Consider the following 21360-nt stretch of genomic DNA (forward strand, 5'->3'; position numbering starts at 1 on the left):
CATTTTGAATGGATGTCAAGTGAAGAGACACTTCAGTATGGTTAATAAACTGCTTTAGTGAGGAAACAGAAAGCAGCTCATCGTCCGCTGCTTAGGATAAAGGTTGTCGACCACGACTGGTCGCAATGACTGCGTACCCCTCCATATGACCAAACCCCGCCCACTCTTGGTTCCATCCACTGTTTGACAATCCGGATATCACATAGTCCAAAACCAGCAGTCACTACGCTATCTTAAAATTAATCCAGACTCGACTGTCAACATTCTACCGCTTGTTTAGTGGACGAGAAAGAGATCCCCTTGAATTACTGTTTAGTTTATTGATAAAGTAATTACCATTCGCCATGGAGAACAGCCTGGAAAGAACAGGGGACAGTAATCTGGACCAAGCTGTCCAAAAGTGGCTACAGTATGACAAGGTAAGATCAAACACATGTCTTATTAAACATATAAGTTGTGACCTGTTTAGTCCTGTAAATGAAAGACGGCAGAGGCTATCCGGTGCTGGCTTTTTAAAAAACTCCAGCGGCTCATTAACCAACACACTAGGTACGAAAGGAAATGTCCTGTCCTGGCATTGCGTTTGTAATGTGGTCATTCACCAAATCAGTTCATGTCACTTTTCAGTGTATTGGTATATTATACAAACTGAGTTCTTTCTTATAATTCTTTTTAAAATCAACTTAGTCTCAAATGTTTCTCTTAAAGGAATAGTTCACCCAAAAAGGAAAATTATGTTATTATTTAGGCTACACACCCTCATGCCGTTCCAAACCTGTTAACCCATTCCTTCTTATGTGGAGAACACAAGGAGGAATTTTAAAGGATATCCCATGCGCTGATTTCAGTACACTATTTATATGTATTTTATGCACATATATTTATTACAATATATTTACCTCGTATGGTGGTGAGAGGGAGGGTTAAAAACGACTCGGTTACTAGCGTAACCTTGGTTCCCTGAGAGGAGGGAACGAGTACTGCGTAAGTAGCTTACGCTATGGGAAAACTCCGTTTCTCGAGAAATATTGAAGTCTTTATGTAAAACGCATTGCAGCTGCACAGCAGACAGTAATGAGCGAGGCAGCTCATCGGAGTTTTCCCATAGCGTAAGCTACTTACGCAATAGGAGAGACCTCTCGATAGGGAACTGCCAAAACTGCTGATTCGTTTGAAACAAGCACATGACATCTCTGAATTCAAAGCAAACGGCCACTACGATTCAAAAACAATGAAACAGACTGACAGGCGCATTCTGTTTTAGACTGCCCTGGGCTGTGACTATATCCTAGATACACTAAAAAGATCTGTGTACCCTCTAATCAATAATTTCCTCAACGTTTGACTGATGATCTCAAAATATAATACTCAAATCACGATGTAGTTACATAAATGTACTTGCAATACCTACTAGTATAGTGGCATAACAGTAAATGGAGTTACGTGCTTGGATGGCATCTGATATAAGTGCAGATGAAACACATTTATTGGTTTTAAACCAGTTTAAAGTTGAAGGTGGTTGATTAGGTAACATTTTTATCATTTTTACTGCTTTTTAAAATGCTATATAAGTTCTTGAGAGCTGGCCATATAGTTAGCTAGTAAGCCTACTGGCAGAGTACAGATCTAAAAAGTATTTCAAAAAGGTTAGATAAAAACAGTTAGGCCTATGTCAACAAAAGAGCTACTTCTATCACCCTGTAATGTAAGTTCTTGATTTTGGGACGGCACAGTGTTTCAGTGGGTAGCACTGTCTCCTCGCAGCATGAAGGTCCCTGGGTTGAGTCCTAGGCTCACCCAGGGCATTTCTGTGTGGAGTTCGCTTGTTCTACCCATGTTTGCATGAATTTCCCCCACAGTCTTATCACTTGCAGGTTAAGTGTATAGGAAAGACTAAATTACCCATAGGTGAGAGTGTGTACGTCTGTTACTGGTAGCCCTATGATGGACTGGCCACCTGTCCAAGTTGTGGGACAGGCTCCAGCACTACCTGCGACCCTACAAAGGACAAGCAGCTTTAGAAGAGGGATGGATGGAAGTTGTTGATTTTATCTACAATAATGTATTGTGAATTATTATGTATTTACTACATAATTAATTTGTCTGTAATTGTATAGTAACTAGAACACATATCATTGTAATGGATTTGAGTAGGGATGAACAGTACGCTGTTTCAGTCAGGTAGCCCTTAGCCTTGATGCCTCACATGGTCTCAGTTATGGAGAGAGTGAACGCATATTGTCTCTCACATGGTGGACATGAGTCATGTTAAACTCATCACTAACCAAAGTAATCTGGACACTGCCCAGAAAAACAGAGCCTGTGTTCATGTCAACACCCCCCTCTCTTACCCTTCTTCTCTTGTTCTAACAATGTGTCCATATGCCTTAGTTTTTTATTCTGAAGTTGTCTCCGCACTTCTATGCAGAAGTGTGTAATTTCTGCAACAGTAGCGTCACCAAAATAATAGTAAAAATAACTAATTTTTTCAAACAGATTCCAGAAAACACCATCCAGACAGCCCCGCTCCAAATACACAAAATTAGTTGAGCCAATGTTGTTGTGGCAGGTTTGACAGGTCACTCAAACAAGCTGTGGAAATATGTGTATTATTGTGATTTTCTCTATCTGTGTTTACAGAATCCAATGACTGCTGCAGCTGTGCAGGTCATGGTTAAGGAGGGTGCCGTGTCAGAGCTGCAGAAATGTTTCGGGGCCCGTATGGAGTTTGGCACAGCAGGACTTAGAGCAGCAATGGGACCTGGAGTCTCTTGCATGAATGACCTCACCATCATACAGACTACACAGGTGACATACCGCATCATATGTATCACGTACATTATCTCCAAGCCAAGCACACTCTAAAATACTCAAGGTTTTTCAGCACGTGCTATCTGAGACATGTACTGACTAGTTGCCAACATTATGACAGATTAAAAAAAATCTAAATTAAAATTTTGGGAGACAAGTTAAATCATTCATAATTAGTGATGCATGTTGCACATACTGGTTTGGTGTCTGAAGGCCTGGCTGTATCTAAGCAAGTAATAAAACAATACAGAGAGTGTGTTGGTTTGTTAAAACAAGGGAGTGTGGAATATTTCAGTGTAATTGAACACTATACCAACCCTATGCTGCTTTTGTCCTGTACACATGGATGCTGAGTAAAGAAGCAGTCAAACTAGGTATCAAGCATTTGTAAAATGAAACTCATCTTAATTACATACTGTTAGAAATAGGTATATCTCAGCCCTGTCCAAGAGAGAAATGCTGAGTTGCTGCATTCCATTCCGAATACATTATCAGACATATGTTTCATGTTAGCATGGAGCTCTCTCTCTCTCTCTCTCTCTCTCTCTCTCTTCCTCTGTGTATACATTGTGTTGTGTGTAGATTGTAATAGTGTGTATGCCAGAGGTCCGAAGGCTCTCAAGGAATATAGGAGCCATCACCATATGGAATCGTTATCTGTGATATCTGTATGATGTAATGCGTGTTCTCATTGGATAACACTGTAAACCTCCCTTTTAGTTTCAGCACTATATCTTTGAATGCAGGACTTTAGAAGAGCGAGCTTTTCTATTCTTTATTTAAGCTCCCCAACGTTGGATGTTTTGTATTGATTTGATTCACGACTCAATAAAAACCGGAGAGGAAAAAGGCACTGAGGTTTAGAATATCTTATTTCTAACAATTGGGGGCTCGTCATCGGGAATCTCCAAACGGTAAGAATTCTAATTCTCCTGCAAATGAAGAGTTAATTCTTACTGTTTGTTGAGACATAATTTTAAAGTATATGATTATAATGTGATGATAGTGCCGTATTGTGGTATTCCTCGTGTTTAAATAATGCGGGAAGAGCGATAAAGGCCCTGATCAAGTTTATTTATCGTTAGTACGGTTTCCTCGTATTTTTGATAAATGCGGGAAGGTTTCCCTCGTACTTCTAATGAAATACGGGAAGAACAAAGAAAGAGACATGAATTCCCTCTTTTTTGTTATGTGATTTCCTCGTAAGTTTTTGATAAACTTCGAGAAGAACGTAAGGAAACGTGATCAATTTTCTTCGTTGTGTGAGATCCTTACTTTTATAAGAAGGATTGTTGCGAGATATTTCATAAAAAATCTCCGTCGTTTTTTTGGGGTTTGTGATTGAATCAATGCAATTTTTTTTCTCCTCTTTCTCTATTCCTCTTCTTTCTTTGCTTCTTTGACTAAAATGCTTTACTAACAATTGACACTGCAGCATTTTTTCTTCTTTGTTTTTCTATTTGATTATTTGAATTTTGTTTATTTTGTTTACAGGTGTATATTTTTGTGTGGTTTCAAAAATGGGAAATAAAATAAATCCACCTTTATTTAATGAATCTCCGAAAGATTTTATGGATAGAAATAATCAAGCCTTTTTTACGGAACCTTATCTATCAAATTTAGCTGGCTGGTCAGAGGGTAAAATACAATTAGATCCATTTCACGTGAAGGATGGTTTAAAGATACAGACATGACTGCAGCGAAAGACATGATTTTAGGAAATTGGGGTAATCCAGAATGGGACTTTGATTATATGACACAATCCTATAAAACTTGGGCAATGATGAAAAAGTACTGGGATCGCGGACCTTACATAGATAAAGCTGCTAAAAAATAAAAAAGGTTGTAAATTTTCTACTCCGCGGGCTGATCTCAGAGCAGAGTCGGACAGAGTGGTGAGTGTCACTCAGTCAGTCTCACAGCCTGAGGAGAAAGACGAAACTTTCTCTCCTCCCGCTCTCCCTCCGAGTTATGAATATTTTCAGGCTCCTTTAGCGTGTGCGCCCGTAAAAAATGAACTGCATCATGATTTGAAGGCTGCAACTGCAATTCCGTTCGTGGAAACTTCAGAAGGATTTAAGGTTCATACGTTGCCTTTTGCTGATGTTATAGCTATCACCACGAATAATTTTTTAACGATGTCAATTGATGACTTTGACAAGCGTTTACGTGAGCTTTCCTCTGCTGGAGCCTTTGCTTCCTTCAAAGAAAAAACTCTAATTATGTTACAGGTTGATGCGGCTCAGAAAAATCCGTTCTTTCACACAAAAAAGCATGTTAAATGTTATTGCTGCGGTCGATCAGGGCATCTTGCAAAATTTTGCAGACAAAGAACTAAGCAACAGTTTAATACAACCAGATGTGTACACGCTCAAATGTCTATGACAGAAAACCCCCACCTTCGTTTTCTCCTAGCCACAGACAGAGTGTAAAAAACTTCAAGGAGATATCCAACTGAATGGAATCGCGCCTGACGGTGCGAGAGCAAAAATCTGAATTTTCAAAACTTTCGATGCAATATCCAAATAAATCAAATGTTTTGCCATTCCTTGAACTAAATGTTGACCATAAACCTACATGTTTTAATTGATAGCGGCGCCGATTGTCCTCGTTATCTTCCGATGTGTACTCAGGCTCCGTCACGGGAAAGAAAATTAATTCTGTAGGGATTAATAATGTTCCTGTGAAATGTGAATTGACGCCCACCTTACCAATTACCTCTAAGGATGTACCGACATTGTTTAAAATGCATTCATTTGCAATTATATCGAATTCACCATTCTGCCTGTTAGGTAGGGACTTGATGCATAAACTTGGTATGAAATTGAATTTTGATGCTAACTCTTTGACACTTCTGTTCCCTTCAGTTTTTCTATTACAACCGACACCGGAAGTGCTCTTGTGGAAGATTCGGTCTGCAACTGTGCTGATACCAGAAATTTCGAGTCAACCCTCAATTGTGGGCGGAACACAAGGATGACGTAGGGTTAATAGATATCCAGCCCTACAGGGCGATTTTGATAAATACTAGGCCTGTGTTTCATAAACACCGCTTTCAAAGGAACAAGAGGAGGGGCTTAAACCTCTCGATTACTCGATTTTTGGAACAAGGCATTCTGGTGCTGAACTCATTCACCTTATAATACACCAATCAATCCAATTAAGAAAGCTAATGGTACTTGGCGTTTAACGCAAGACCTAAGAAAAATTAATGATTTGATCAAACCACTTGCTCCTATTGTACCAGAAGTTCAGGCTATAATTAATTATATTCCTTCAGAACATACATTTTATTATGTTATTGATTTAAGCTCCGCATTTTTCAGTATTCCTGTTCATCCTGATACTCAGCCACTGTTTGCATTTTGTTTTCAGAATTGTCAATATAGTTGGACACGTCTCCCTCAAGGGTTCAGAGATTCTCCGGCTGTTTTCTCCGCTGTAGTGCACGACACACTGAAAGATGTCAAACTTCCTCCAGACACCTGCCTGCTGGTCACATGTGTGCTGCTGCCACAAAAAAGAAATTGTTTGCAAAGTCCTGGCTTGGACATGAACTGTCACAAGGCCAAGTTCGTCTGTCTGTGGACAGGATCAAAGCCATCGCTACATTTAAGTATCCATCCACGCGGAAGCAAATGCAAAGCTTCCTGGGACTGGTCAGTTACTGCCGCCTGTGGGTGCCTAATTGCTCCATGTATGACAAAATCCTGCGAGAAGTTACGCTGGGTGACAAAGACGATATTACATGGACAAGTGAGATGAATCAAGCATTCAAACATTTGCAAGCATCACTCTTTAAGGCCGCCTGCCCTTGGCCTACCCTGTTACACACAAGACTTTCATCTATACGTGTATGCGAAAGTGGGGGCACAGCCACAGCAATCCTGGCCCAAGAGCATGGGGGCACTTTTCAGTCCAATAGCTAATTTATCTAAGACCCTTGATTCGGTCAGCTAAGGGACTTCCGGCTTGTTTGCGTGCAGTGGCTGCTACAGCAATCATGATACAGGATGCTGAAAAGGTGGTTTTGTCACATCCTCTTATTGTACATGTTTTTCATCAGGTAGGAGCCATTATGCATAATATTTCGACTCAACACATGACTGCCCAACGCCGTTCTGGCTATGAGGCTATATTGTTAGTTACTGCTAATGTAACGTTGAAAGTAACTTCTGTTATTCATGGCCCTACTGTACATCTGCATAGGTTGCTGACACAAGGTGAATTTGAGAGCGACGACCACGACTGCCTGAACAGGATCCAAATTTCGACTGCTTGCAGGCCAGACGTTTCCACGTCTGTCCTGGAGGAGGGAATCCATTGGTATATTGATGGATCCTGCTTTAAGCCAAACGACAATACATATTTGTGTGGTTATGCTATTGTTGAATTGCCTAATAAAGTAATTGAAGCGTATTCACTGCCACATAAATCAGCACAAGTCGCAGAACTGATTGCTTTAACAAGAGCTCGTCAATTGGCAAAAGGTCAGTGTATCAATATATATATACTGACTCCAAAAATGCGTATGGCGTAGTCCACGATTTTGCTAAATTGTGGGAGGAAAGAAATTTCAAAACCTCCGAAGGAAAACCAATTTCGCATCATAACATTGTGGCCGAGCTAATAAGTGCAGCACAGCAACCATCGAAGCTTGCTGTAATTAAAGTAGCTGGTAACAAAACAGGTGAATCTGACGAGGCCAAAGGTAACAGATTTGCGGACGAAGTAGCGAAATGGGCAGCAAAAGAAGCAATACGTAGTCCGCATGTAAATGAACAAAACAATGAAGTGCCGATGATGAATTCATCATTGATTAATGATTTAGATGTTAAAATCTTACAAGCTGAATCCTACTCAACATGATTTGACTCATTGGGCAGCCAATGAAGTAAAACCAGATCAAGTTGGTATCTTAAGAGATAAACAAGGTAGAATCAGCTACCAGCATCTACTGTTGTAATGCTGTGTAGACATTATCATGGTGTATCACATGTGTCAAAAGAGAAAGTGATATAAAATTTGAATCAATCATACTGCATTGCGTAACGTTCGAAGAAATACTTTGTTGATATTGGATGCTTGCCTGGTGTGTGCGCAAACAAACAGGCACAAGGCAATCAGCCATGATGCTTTACCGCATCCTGAACTTCCTTTACAATATTTACAGATCGATTTTACACACATGCCTCCATGTGGAAATCACAAGTATTTGCTCGTGATTATTGACCGATTTACTAAGTGGCCTGAGGCTTTTCCGTGTGGAAAAGAAGACGCAAAGACAGTAGTGAAGGTTCTTGCCAAAGAAATTATACCGCGTTTCGGTATTCCAACTGTTATAGCAAGCGACAATGGAACTCCATTTGCTTCTAAAGTAACACAGTTATTAGCTAAAGAACTTAGTATTAATTGGCATTTTCATATCCCGTATCATCCTCAGTCTTCGATCAAGCGTGGAGCGTTTGAACAAAAGCGATAAAAGAACGTCTTAATAAAGCGTGTCTAGATACGGGCAGAAATTGGGTTGATTTATTGCCTGCCATATTGACGGAAATGAGAATGTCTCCGTCAGCCACTACAAAACTGTCTCCCTTTGAAATTCTTATGGGTAGACCTTTCCCGACCCCTTGGGTCAGAGGTCGCGCTGGCAATCTCTCCACAGGTGACACGGAGGTGATCATCGCGGATTATGTGGGTTTCCTCATTAAAATATTTAAACGACATAAATAATGATATTTCTCTCCCTCTGCCTGCAGAAAGTTCTACTCATTTGTTCCGAATCAGCAGGTTCTGTTGAAGTATCTGAAACCAACGGAGTTAGGTGATCCAAAGTGGGCCCAACTACTGTACTGCCGGTGACCCAAACGGAGGTGCTGACTGATCTTCAACCACAGTGGATCCACGCAAGCCGCGTGAAGCTTGCTCCAGAGGAGGGCCTTACTGATTCAATGTGAGCGGTGAAAGCACTGGAGGAGCTGAACACGCAGCGCCAGTGCCCGAACCGAATCTTTGAATTAGGAGGACCTGAGGAGGAACCTGGAACAGTCAACATGAAAACATTCCTACTGACACTGCATAGGGCAGGTGTTCGTGCTTGCCTATGCCCGTTCAGTATCAAAACAAAAGCAAGGAGTCACAAGTGTAATTCCAATTCCTAGAAATAATGTATAATGGTTTATGTTTTATGGTAATATTAAATGAAGATGTTTTTTGTTATGAAGGTACGGGTAAACACCCAGAAACAAAAGGTAACAAATGCTATACATACATCCTGGGTCACATTGATGATGATGGTAAATTCATGAAGGTATGAAAGGAAATGGATAAGTTGAATAAAGAATTAGCTGATAACGTCAGGGAATATGGGGACATTTTCCAATGTGTTTGGGTGGTTTCAGCACCCTGAATGTCTTCCATTATATCGATTGCTGTATGCATTCTACTTATGTTATTATTTGGCCTATGTTTGTTACAATTACTAATGATTTTGAAAGAAATGTCTGATTGAAATATGTTTCATGTATTATTATGTAATAATGGACATACTGAGAATCATGTAATGTGATAATTATGTTATAATATAACGTCATTATCAAAGTGGGCACTGTTAGAAATAGGTATATCTCAGCCCTGTCCAAGAGAGAAATGCTGAGTTGCTGCATTCCATTCGAATACATTATCAGACATATGTTTCATGTTAGCATGGAGCTCTCTCTCTCTCTCTCTCTCTCTCTCTCTCTTCCTCTGTGTATACATTGTGTTGTGTGTAGATTGTAATAGTGTGTATGCCAGAGGTCCGAAGGCTCTCAAGGAATATAGGAGCCATCACCATATGGAATCGATTATCTGTGATATCTGTATGATGTAATGCGTGTTCTCATTGGATAACACTGTAAACCTCCATTTTAGTTTCGCACTATATCTTTGAATGCAGGACTTTAGAAGAGCGAGCTTTTCTATTCTTTATTTCGCTCCCCAACGTTGGATGTTTTGTATTGATTTGATTCACGACTCAATAAAAACCCGGAGAGGAAAAAGGCACTGAGGTTTAGAATATCTTATTTCTAACACATACTAATAAAATTGAAAATTCTCATAATTTACTCACCCTCACACCATCCCAGATATGCATGACTTTCTTTCTTCTGCAGAACACAAACACATTTTTTTTAGAAGAATATCTCAGCTCTGTAGGTCCATACAATACAAGTGAATGGTGACCAGAACACTAATAGTTCCAAAAAGGAGAGGAAGTCTGCATAAAAGTAATCGATTAGACTCCAGTGGTTTGATAAATGTCTTCTGAAGTGATCCATTTGGTTTTGGGTGAGAACAGAACAAAATATGACTCCTTTTTCAATATACAACTTGAGAGCAGTCTCCTTGGCGATCATGATTTCGCTCTGCGCTAGGAAGTGTAATTGAGCTTGAAATCATGATTGTGCCTAGAAACTGCAATCACTGTTGCCAATTTAGCAACTTTGCCACTAGATATAGTGATTTTTTATGCCCTTAACGAGTTAAAAAAGCCATCTAGTGACTAGCAACAATTTTAGCGACATATGTAGTGTGCTTTAGAGACATTCTTCCACATCTGGCGACAGGAAAAAAAACAGTTCTATCGTGAATGATGTCTCATTTTTCTCTGTGTAATAAGTCATATGATTGACCTGCATTCCATCAGCAGTTGAACTTATCTGCAAGTGGGTGTTCTATAAATCAAAGCTTTTGTGTTGTTGGTATTTGTTGTGAGAATCTCAACCTATTCACTTGCATGCTCTCTGTTTAGAAAAGAAACGTCAACCTACAGCGATAGAGGAGCATTGAGAAATTATCTATTTGAAATCTATCTATTAATGACCCCTGATCTTTAATAAAGATAAGTGATATGAACAGATGAGGTGTCAATGTCAAAAATCATTGTGACACAGGAACACTGGCGCAAGTAATAAACATTGATGGTTCAGGATCACACAACAGATATGTTACAAAAAACAAGATGTTTTACATATTGTCTCCGAAACAGCTCCATGTGAGGCATTATTAAGCATATGGATCTGTGTTTAAAAAATAAATAATAAAAAACATCCCCAACACTACACCGCTGCCTAACCCTGGTTGATTTTGCTAGGATTATTTTGGCCTTGTTTTTGTTCAATAATGCAGTTCAATTACTAAAGAAAATACATAAATAATAATAAATTATTGAAAATTAAATTGAAATCCCCCACCGGCTTCCCCTGCTTGCTTTGCAGAGTTTGATAGGCTAATTTGTTTTTATAAAAATATTTTTATTACAAAACACACAAAAAATAAAAAATAAAACACTAGCTCTTTACAGCAATTAATTTACAGATGTAAATTTGATGTCTTAAGTAATAACTGACGTCATACTTTTAGCAACATTTCAGCAAGGCTTTGGCAACTTCCCATGAGAAATAGTTGGCAACACTGACTGCAATGTCAAGATTTAAAGTGAATAAGTGATTACATTTTGGTCTATTCTCACTCAAAACCAAATGGATTGCTTCAGAAGACATTGATTAAACCAGTGGATTCTTATGGATTACTTTTATGCTGAATTTGTCTGTTTCAAAATATCCATTTTTTTTTTGTGTTCTTATGTTCTTGTGGACTTGTTTGATGTCACCACCCATCTCCAAAAAAAAGAAAATAGTTAAGAGGTTGCTGAATCTACATATCGCAGCAGCACATCTCAAAACTTGCATAGATGCATTTTACGTCCTCGTGTCTTCAGAGTTTGCTCGTTCAAGGTAGAGCAAGACTCATTTTCACAAGAATGCAAGAACCAGAACATGTTCTTATCATTGGGAAACACCCTTTATCTCTTTTTCTTTGCTTTTGGAGTTCTGGCCACCATTCATTTGCATTTTATGGACCTACAGAGCTGAGATATTCTTCAAAAATATTTGTTTTTGTTCAGTAGTAGAAAGAAAATCATACTCATCTGGAATGACATGAAAATGAGTAAATGATTAATGAATTTTATATATATATATATATATATATATATATATATATATATATACAGTGAGGAAAATAAGTATTTGAACACCCTGCTATTTTGCAAGTTCTCCCACTTAGAAATCATGGAGGGGTCTGAAATTGTCATCGTAGGTGCATGTCCACTGTGAGAGACATAATCTAAAAAAAAAATCCAGAAATCACAATGTATGATTTTTTAACTATTTATTTGTATGATACAGCTGCAAATAAGTATTTGAACACCTGAGAAAATCAGTGTTAATATTTGGTACAGTAGCCTTTGTTTGCAATTACAGAGGTCAAACGTTTCCTGTAGTTTTTCACCAGGTTTGCACACACTGCAGGAGGGATTTTGGCCCACTCCTCCACACAGATCTTCTCTAGATCAGTCAGGTTTCTGGGCTGTCGCTGAGAAACACGGAGTTTGAGCTCCCTCCAAAGATTCTCTATTGGGTTTAGGTCTGGAGACTGGCTAGGCCACGCCAGAACCTTGATATGCTTCTTACAGAGCCACTCCTTGGTTATCCTGGCTGTGTGCTTCGGGTCATTGTCATGTTGGAAGACCCAACCTCGACCCATCTTCAATGCTCTAACTGAGGGAAGGAGGTTGTTCCCCAAAATCTCGCAATACATGGCCCCGGTCATCCTCTCCTTAATACAATGCAGTCAGCCCTGTCCCATGTGCAGAAAAACACCCCCAAAGCATGATGCTACCACCCCCATGCTTCAAAGTAGGGATGGTGTTCTTGGGATGGTACTCATCATTCTTCTTCCTCCAAACACGGTTAGTGGAATTATGACCAAAATGTTATATTTTGGTCTCATCTGACCACATGACTTTCTCCCATGACTCCTCTGGATCATCCAAATGGTCATTGGCAAACTTAAGACGGGCCTTGACATGTGCTGGTTTAAGCAGGGGAACCTTCCGTGCCATGCATGATTTCAAACCATGACGTCTTAGTGTATTACCAACAGTAACCTTGGAAACGGTGGTCCCAGCTCTTTTCAGGTCATTGACCAGCTCCTCCCCTGTAGTTCTGGGCTGATTTCTCACCTTTCTTAGGATCATTGAGACCCCACGAGGTGAGATCTTGCATGGAACCCCAGTCCGAGGGAGAATGACAGTCATGTTTAGCTTCTTCCATTTTCTAATGATTGCTCCAACAGTGGACCTTTTTTCACCAAGCTGCTTGGCAATTTCCTCGTAGCCCTTTCCAGCCTTCTGGAGGTGTACAATTTTGTCTCTAGTGTCTTTGGACAGCTCTTTGGTTTTGGCCATGTTAGTAGTTGGATTCTTACTGATTGTATGGGGTGGACAGGTGTCTTTATGCAGCTAACGACCTCAAACAGGTGCATCTAATTTAGGATAATAAATGGAGTGGAGGTGGACATTTTAAAGGCAGACTAACAGGTCTTTGAGGGTCAGAATTCTAGCTGATAGACAGGTGTTCAAATACTTATTTGCAGCTGTATCATACAAATAAATAGTTAAAAAATCATACATTGTGATTTTTGGAGTTTTCTTTTTAGATTATGTCTCTCACAGTGGACATGCACCTACGATGACAATTTCAGACCCCTCCATGATTTCCAAGTGGGAGAACTTGCAAAATAGCAGGGTGTTCAAATACTTATTTTCCTCACTGTATATATATATATATATATATATACACTCACTCACCTAAAGGATTATTAGGAACACCTGTTCAATTTCTCATTAATGCAATTATCTAATCAACCAATCACATGGCAGTTGCTTCAATGCATTTAGGGGTGTGGTCCTCGTCAAGACAATCTCCTGTACTCCAAACTGAATGTCAGAATGGGAAAGAAAGGTGATTTAAGCAATTTTGAGCGTGGCATGGTTGTTGGTGCCAGACGGGCCGGTCTGAGTATTTCACAATCTGCTCAGTTACTGGGATTTTCACGCACAACCATTTCTAGGGTTTACAAAGAATGGTGTGAAAAGGGAAAAACATCCAGTATGCGGCAGTCCTGTGGGCTGAAAATGCCTTGTTGATGCTAGAGGTCAGAGGAGAATGGGCAGACTGATTCAAGCTGATAGAAGAGCAACTTTGCCTGAAATAACCACTCGTTACAACCGAGGTATGCAGCAAAGCATTTGTGAAGCCACAACACGCACAACCTTGAGGCGGATGGGCTACAACAGCAGAAGACCCCACCGGGTACCACTCATCTCCACTACAAATAGGAAAAAGAGGCTACAATTTGCAAGAACTCACCAAAATTGGACAGTTGAAGACTGGAAAAATGTTGCCTGGTCTGATGAGTCTCGATTTCTGTTGAGACATTCAGATGGTAGAGTCAGAATTTGGCGTAAACAGAATGAGAACATGGATCCATCATGCCTTGTTACCACTGTGCAGGCTGGCTTTATGGGGGCCATGACATCTGTTGCAGGGTTTTTATACTCAAAAAGACTTGATGCTTTAATTGGTGCCAAAGGTGCTTCAACAAATTATTGAGCAAAGGCTGTGAATACTTATGTACATGTGATATAAATTTTTTTTTTTTTTTTTTTTTGTCGTTTTTAATTTAATAAATTTGCAAAGATTTCAAACAAAATTCTTTCACATTGTCATTATGGGGTATTGTTTGTAGAATTTTTAGGAAAATAATGAATTTAATCAATTTTGAAATAAGGCTGTTACATAACAAAATGTGGAAAAAGTGAAGCGCTGTGAATACTTTCTGGATGCACTGTAAATAACCATCTTAAGACAAATGCTTTTGTGAAACATCTTGTGTGTGTGTGTGTGTGTGTGTGTGTGTGTATATATATATATATATATATATATATATATATATATAGCAATATTGCATTTTGTTTCTCCTTTCCTTATCCTTTATTTCTTGCAGGGTTTCTGTCAGTACCTGGAGCAGTGTTTTACAGATCTGAAGCAGAGAGGTGTGGTAATCGGGTACGATGCTCGCGCTCACCCACCAAGTGGTGGCAGCAGTAAAAGATTTGCCTCCCTTGCTGCTTCGGTCTTTATCAGCCAAGGAGTTCCAGTCTACCTCTTCAGTGACATCACACCCACTCCTTATGTGGTATGTGTGAACCACCTGCTGCACTGATGGATTAGTAGCGCATAGCCTCTTGACATTTTAGAGCCTTATTTGCTCAATGCTGAGTACCCAGGTTTGAATCTGGACCGCAACATATCCCAACCCAATTCCTCTTCACTGTCCCCCCAGTTATTTCCTGTCCTCTTCACTGAGCTATCAAATAAAGAACCAAAAAGCCTAAATGAAGTTATGTTTGAAAGTTCAGATTTAATCCATTTACACAAAGGCTTGTTCCAGCTTCTAAGAGCTAATCACAAGCTTGAAGGCACAATATATCCATTCAGGTACAGTACAGCATGATAAAGCAAAGCAGATATTCACACACTCACAAATTTGCACATGGGCAATTTGTGAGATTGTTGCATAAGAGACAAGAAGGTTTCATGAAGCTTTTTTACTAATCATCAACTTCTCTGTTCCCATGAGTACACTCACACGTTCTCTTTGTGTTCTTCTAATAGGAAGGGCTGTTGTTCATAATTTGTTAAATTTGCTGTGTATATTGTGATAAAAAGTTTCCTGGATGTCTGTACATTTTTTGCATTCTGTTAGGAAACGCAGCTCTGTCTCAATTTTATTTTCATTACAGTGTGGACACAACCTTTCTTCCTGTGGCAGCCATGTATTCCTGTGTCTGCCCAGTTCTGTAGCGAGGCTATGTCCACTTAGTCTGTACCTTGTCAAGGTTGCTCTCAGTTATTATCAGTCACTGTGTACAGATAGTCTGCCGTGGTTTATTCACTTTTTAGGGCCAGATAGCATTGCATTTTACTCAGTAGTTTCATTTTCCCAGTAGGTGATATAATTATCTTTCATTTGTGCTGAATTTTGTCTGTATCTAGTTAGTTTGTGGTTAACAACTTGGGGTTCAGTGTCTTGCCCAATGACACTTCGGCATGTGGAGTTGTGTGGGCCGGGAATCGAACCACCAACCCCGCGATTAGTAGCCAACCCGCTCTACCACCTGACCCACAGCCGCCCCAATGCATGGCTTTATAATGTATGACTGGGGGTCACTGAGTTTTAGCATTTGATTGTCCTTTTTTGTATTTTTATAATTAGTGGATATTTGTCTAATTCTGACCTGCATGCATTATTTGCTCTATCTCTCACTCTCTCACTCACTCACACACACACACACACACACACACACACACACACACACACACACACTCACACAGCCCCCCCTGAGCCCTCAAAAAGAATTCTCTCTGTGTTCTCTCCAAAAAAAATGTTTTTTGGTTCTTATTATGTAATACAGAATATTATTCCTTAAGACATCAAGTTTAGAAAAATTCTAGATAATTTAAGCCATGCGTCATGTTTCTTAACTTAAGAAAAAGAATACAGTAGTTTGTCTCGGAGTAAATGAATAAGAATGTTTTTTTCAATGGAAGCAATGCTTTGATTTACATTTTGCTTTACATAATACATAATGCTTTACATTTTGTGACAAAATGTATGGCACATTGTATACTTATGCAGTGCACATTACTTTCCATCTAAAAAAAAAAAATTATAATCTTTTACTTGGCTGCCCCAGTAACCTCTGAATGTCATGTTTTCATTTGTCAGCCAATCAGGAGTCTTCATCCAGCCCAGTCAGAAAGCTGGCACTGCATGATCATGTGTTTTGTGCATGCTCAGAGCACTGCACTAGACCTTACTTTGTGCAATTTTTCTCTGACAAATGCAAGCAATCTATACAAGAGAATTTTGCAGATATGATTGTTCTAATGTACACACATAAAGCATAAAAACTTCTCAAAATAATAACTGATATGTGAATTATTTTGTAGTGTAATTTTACTTAAAAAAGACGGCATATTTAATATGTATATGTAAACAATTATAAAACTATAAAAATTATAAAAATATACTTTCTCTACTATAACATTTCTGTTTCTCTCATCTCCTCTCAGCCATTTACCGTATCACATCTAGGACTGAGTGCTGGCATCATGGTAACAGCCTCCCATAACCCAAAACAAGACAATGGATACAAGGTATCATTTATCCCTCCAACTATAGTTGATATTTGATTTGGAAAAACTTATTATGAGCAGAGTTTATTGGACTTTAATCTGATCCATTCTCCAATGTGTGCATGTTTTAGATGTACTGGGCGAATGGAGCTCAGATCATTCCGCCTCATGATAAGGGCATCTCTGCAGCTATAGAAGAGAACCTTGAGCCCTGGCCAGAATCATGGGATATGGATGGTGCTCTTCAGAGTTCCCTACTCAAAGACCCATACCAGGACATACATAGAAAATACCATCAAACCATACAACAGCACTGCTTTCACAGGTACATTCACAAAGATACTTTTGAGTGCATACTATGGCTGGGTAAAAAAATATATATAAATAATTGTGATAATCTTGATTTTTCAAATTCCATGATTCAAATTTTAATTTATGCCAATTCGTAATGGATGTGTGAAGGTTTTATGCTGGTGGCCAAAAGTTTGGAATTATGTACAGATTTTGCTGCTTCGTGGCACTTTTGTGGGATCAGCTAGACTGTAAGGTGCGTGAGAAGTGCCTGACAAGACAGCCACACCTATGGCAAGTGCTACAGGAAGTGTGGGGTGAAATGTCACCCGAGTATCTGGACAACTGGCAGCTAGAATACCAAGTATCTGCCAAGCTGTTATTGCTGCACATGGAGGATTTATTTTAATGAGAAATCTCTGAAGTAGTTCTGAACATTTTTTTCAAATTATAGCAGTAGATTTTCTCTGTATTAATGTCCTGACTATACATTGTGATCAGTTGAATGCCACTTTGGTGAATAAAAGTACCAATTTCTTTCCATAAGAGCAAAATCCGTACATTATTCCAAACATTTGGCTGCCAGTGTGTGTATATATATATACAGTGGCAAGAAAAAGTATGTGAAACCTTTGAAACTGCCTGCATTTACTGTATGCATTTGTCTTAAAATCTGGTTTGATCTTCATCTAAGTTACAATATTGAACAAACACAATCTGTTTTAACTGATGACACACAAATTATTGTTTTGTTCTTGTTCATACTGAATGCATCATTCAAACATTCACAGTGTAGGGTGGGAAAAAGTATGTGAACCCCATTGGCTAATGACGTCAACATAAGCTACTTAGAGTCAGGAGTTGGCAGACCTGGCATCCAAATAATGAAACGAGATTGGAGGTGTGGCTTAGAGCTATTTTTACTTATAAAAAGCCCTCAAACATTTTGAGTTTGCTATTCACAAGAAGCGTCTGCTGATGTCAAGTCAAGTCAAGTGGTTTTTATTGTCGTTTCAACCATATACAGATAGTACAGTACACAGCGAAACAAGACAACGTTCCTCCAGGACCATGGTGCTACATAAAAACAACATAGGACAAACACAGGACCACAGGATGTGGATCATGCCTCACAAAAAATGAGATCTCCGAGACCGGAAAGGATTACAAAAGTCATCCCAAAGAGCTTAGATATTCATCTGTCTACAGTTAGAAAAACTATAAATGGAAATGATTTAGTACTGTGGCTACTCTCCCTAAAAGTAGCCATCCAGACAAGATTTCTCAAAGAGGTAAATAAAAAAAACCCTAGATTGAAAGCTAAAGACTTGAAGGAATCATTGGAACTGGTTAATGTCTCTGTTCACGAGTCTACTATATGGAAAACATTAAACAGGCATGGTGAGATATGCCAATAGAGATACTGTGTAATGACAAAAATTTCTTCTGAACTTTTGTCCAGGTCTAATCCACAGCTACAGGAAATGCTTGGTTGATTTTATTGTTGCTAAAGGATGATCGATCAGTTATTAAATCAAGGGTTCACTTACTTTTTCCACAACACTGTGAAAGTTTAATGGAATGTGTTCAGAAAAGACATGAAAGATTGTAATTGTTTGTATGTTGTTAGCTTAAGCACATTGTGTTTGTCTATACCTGTGACGTTGCTGAAGATGGGATTACATTTTATGGACAATTAATGCAGAAAACCAGCTAATTTCAAAGGGTTCACATACTTATTCTTGTCACTGTATAGTATATCAAATCTATATAATTGTTCTATTTTACCAAGTTAGATGGTTCCCTGTACAGTTCACAGCATTAGTTTACATTTCTTTCATATCTAAGCAAAATTTACAATGTATTTAATATATACTGTACCTTGTATTAAATTAAGAATCGAATCAAATCAAGTCATTGTGAATAACAATCGGAACAGTATGGTGATATCATTTTACATATCTCATTTATTGTCCTCACAGAGAGCTGAATAAGAGTTCAGAGGTGAAGATTGTCCATACGTCAGTTCATGGGGTGGGACATATTTTTGTCCAGGCTGCTTTTAAAGCCTTTGACCTTTGACCGCCATATGCTGTGGAAGAGCAGAAAGATCCTGATCCAGAGTTCCCCACTCTCATATACCCCAATCCTGAGGAGGGAGAGGGAGTCCTGGTACAACTCATCCCACACACAGACATATGCTGTACATTTACATTTTCAAAGGGACATTTCTGCTTTTCTCATGTTATCCCTTATGAACAGGCATTAAAATCTGTTTGTAAATGTGTTTGTGTGTAGACACTGTCCTTCGAGCTTGCAGATAAAGAGGAGGCAACTGTAATTCTGGCAAATGACCCTGACACTGACCGACTAGCTATTGCAGAGAAACAGAAGAGGTCACTGTTAGTGTTTTTAGGTTTTGAATTGGTATAAGCCATAGTTTTTGTCCTTTACATTCAGTGTATCATATTATGAATAGCAATCATTCCTGGTATTTTTAAGTCATTATTTTTCCCTCATTATGTTTGTAGTGGGCAGTGGAAGGTATTCTCTGGTAATGAGTTGGGTGCTTTGCTCGGCTGGTGGATTTTCCATTGTTGGAAGCAGCAGAAGGGAGAGGGAAAAGCCTCCATCAAGAATGTCTACATGCTATCCAGCACTGTCTCTTCCAAAATCCTCAGAGCTATCGCTATTAAAGAGGGCTTCCACTTTGAGGTACCTATTGTTTCCAGCCCTATAATGTAATAAAGGCACCCATCAATTGCATGCCACCTCTTTTCAAGTAACACCTAGTCTACACTAAAAGCAAGGAGCGTATCACGTCGTTTCAATAGGCAATTGCTCCCCATATGATCAGTGATGCTGTCTACTGAATCGTGTCCCGTTCTTTTTCCTATTTAACTGTAGCTCAAGTCTAGCCTCGAGCTTGCATCTGATTGGTCCATGTTAGCTGCATGTCATCTTAGAATGTTCAGTTCAACACTTGCAGTATAGACAACCTCAAGCTATTGAGGACTCATCTGTCATGTCCGGTGTAGACAGATTGTTAAACTTGAATTGATTTTGAGATTGGCTTCCATTATTGCTCCATATGAGTCTGCAACTACAAGGTTTCTTTTTTATGAGCCCCAGTTTTACATATATACTATATTGAGTCTGTTCCAAACCTAGTGAGCTGCCACCGGAGGCAGCACTTTAAGGCATCCTTGGAGCGTTCCTGTGAAATTAAGTCTATTCCAAAAGGTAGGTATCTTAATTATGCTGTCTCCTAAGAAGTCTTTTTGGCCAAATTCTAAGGTATCATCATATTTATCCTTCGTAATCATAAGTGACATTCTGTGGCTATCCCAGAATGCACCTTTATGAGATCGGTGGAAAAATAAATCCAAGACGGCAGATGAAAATAAATAAATTTTATTATAAATATACTTATAATCTATTCAATATTAAAAATTATCGATAACAAATAGATTAATATGATAGAAAACTGACTATTTTACCCAAAATCTGTGTGTGTGCTATGCATATTTATGCTCATTAGAGTATCGTGTCACCTGTATTGAAATAATTTGCGAGTCGAGTGTTGTGCGCTGCACGTAAGGAGCGCTATTTGAATGACGTGTGGAGTTGCTACTGTGGCAGGGCGGAGGGCGGGGCTGGGTTGTGATTCCACACACCCGGCCCCTAATCAGGCTAATCAAGCCTCAGAGAGGGATAAAGGCCGACTGGATGCTGCAGTGCAAGAGAGATTTACGGACAGCTGTCCGACACCTTTGTGTGTTTGTCTTTTTGGTTGAGTTTTATGTTAAATTTATATGTATTTATATTATCTATATCGTCAAGCCGGTTCTTGCCTCCTTTCCATTAATCCATTTAAACTTGTGCTGAAACCCGGGAAGGAGGAGGGATGCGCTATATTAGAGTCCTCGCCACTACCATCCACCCCAACGAAGCAGCCGCGGCCACCTGGAAGCGGAGGAACGGCTGCCGACCGCGAGGGGAGGAGGGGCTCTTAACCAACCGCCTGGAGCAGTTACCACTGCTAGGGGTGGGGCATTCCGTCCGCCAGGGGCCGGAGGTCTGCCTCTAGTCTGCCCGGGGAGGCGCGGCTGTTGTCCATTAGAGGTTGGAGAAGTGGCCGAGGACCAAGCTACAGCGTATCAGAGAACTA

General features: G+C 39.5%; 1 protein-coding gene across 1 annotated transcript in view; it reads left to right on the top strand.

Moving 5' to 3' along the window:
- Positions 1–223: 223 nt before the first annotated feature.
- LOC127643777 (phosphopentomutase-like) overlaps positions 224–21360 on the top strand; it is a 29685-nt gene continuing 8548 nt past the window's right edge. Inside the window, 8 exon segments of the mRNA XM_052126653.1 lie at positions 224–419; positions 2641–2808; positions 14704–14895; positions 16836–16919; positions 17030–17223; positions 19172–19361; positions 19488–19585; positions 19721–19904. Of these exon segments, the coding sequence (XP_051982613.1) occupies positions 345–419; positions 2641–2808; positions 14704–14895; positions 16836–16919; positions 17030–17223; positions 19172–19361; positions 19488–19585; positions 19721–19904 (1185 nt within the window). The 5' untranslated portion in view covers positions 224–344.

Source organism: Xyrauchen texanus, chromosome 5 (assembly GCF_025860055.1).
Source record: "Xyrauchen texanus isolate HMW12.3.18 chromosome 5, RBS_HiC_50CHRs, whole genome shotgun sequence".
NCBI classification, from domain to species: domain Eukaryota; kingdom Metazoa; phylum Chordata; class Actinopteri; order Cypriniformes; family Catostomidae; genus Xyrauchen; species Xyrauchen texanus.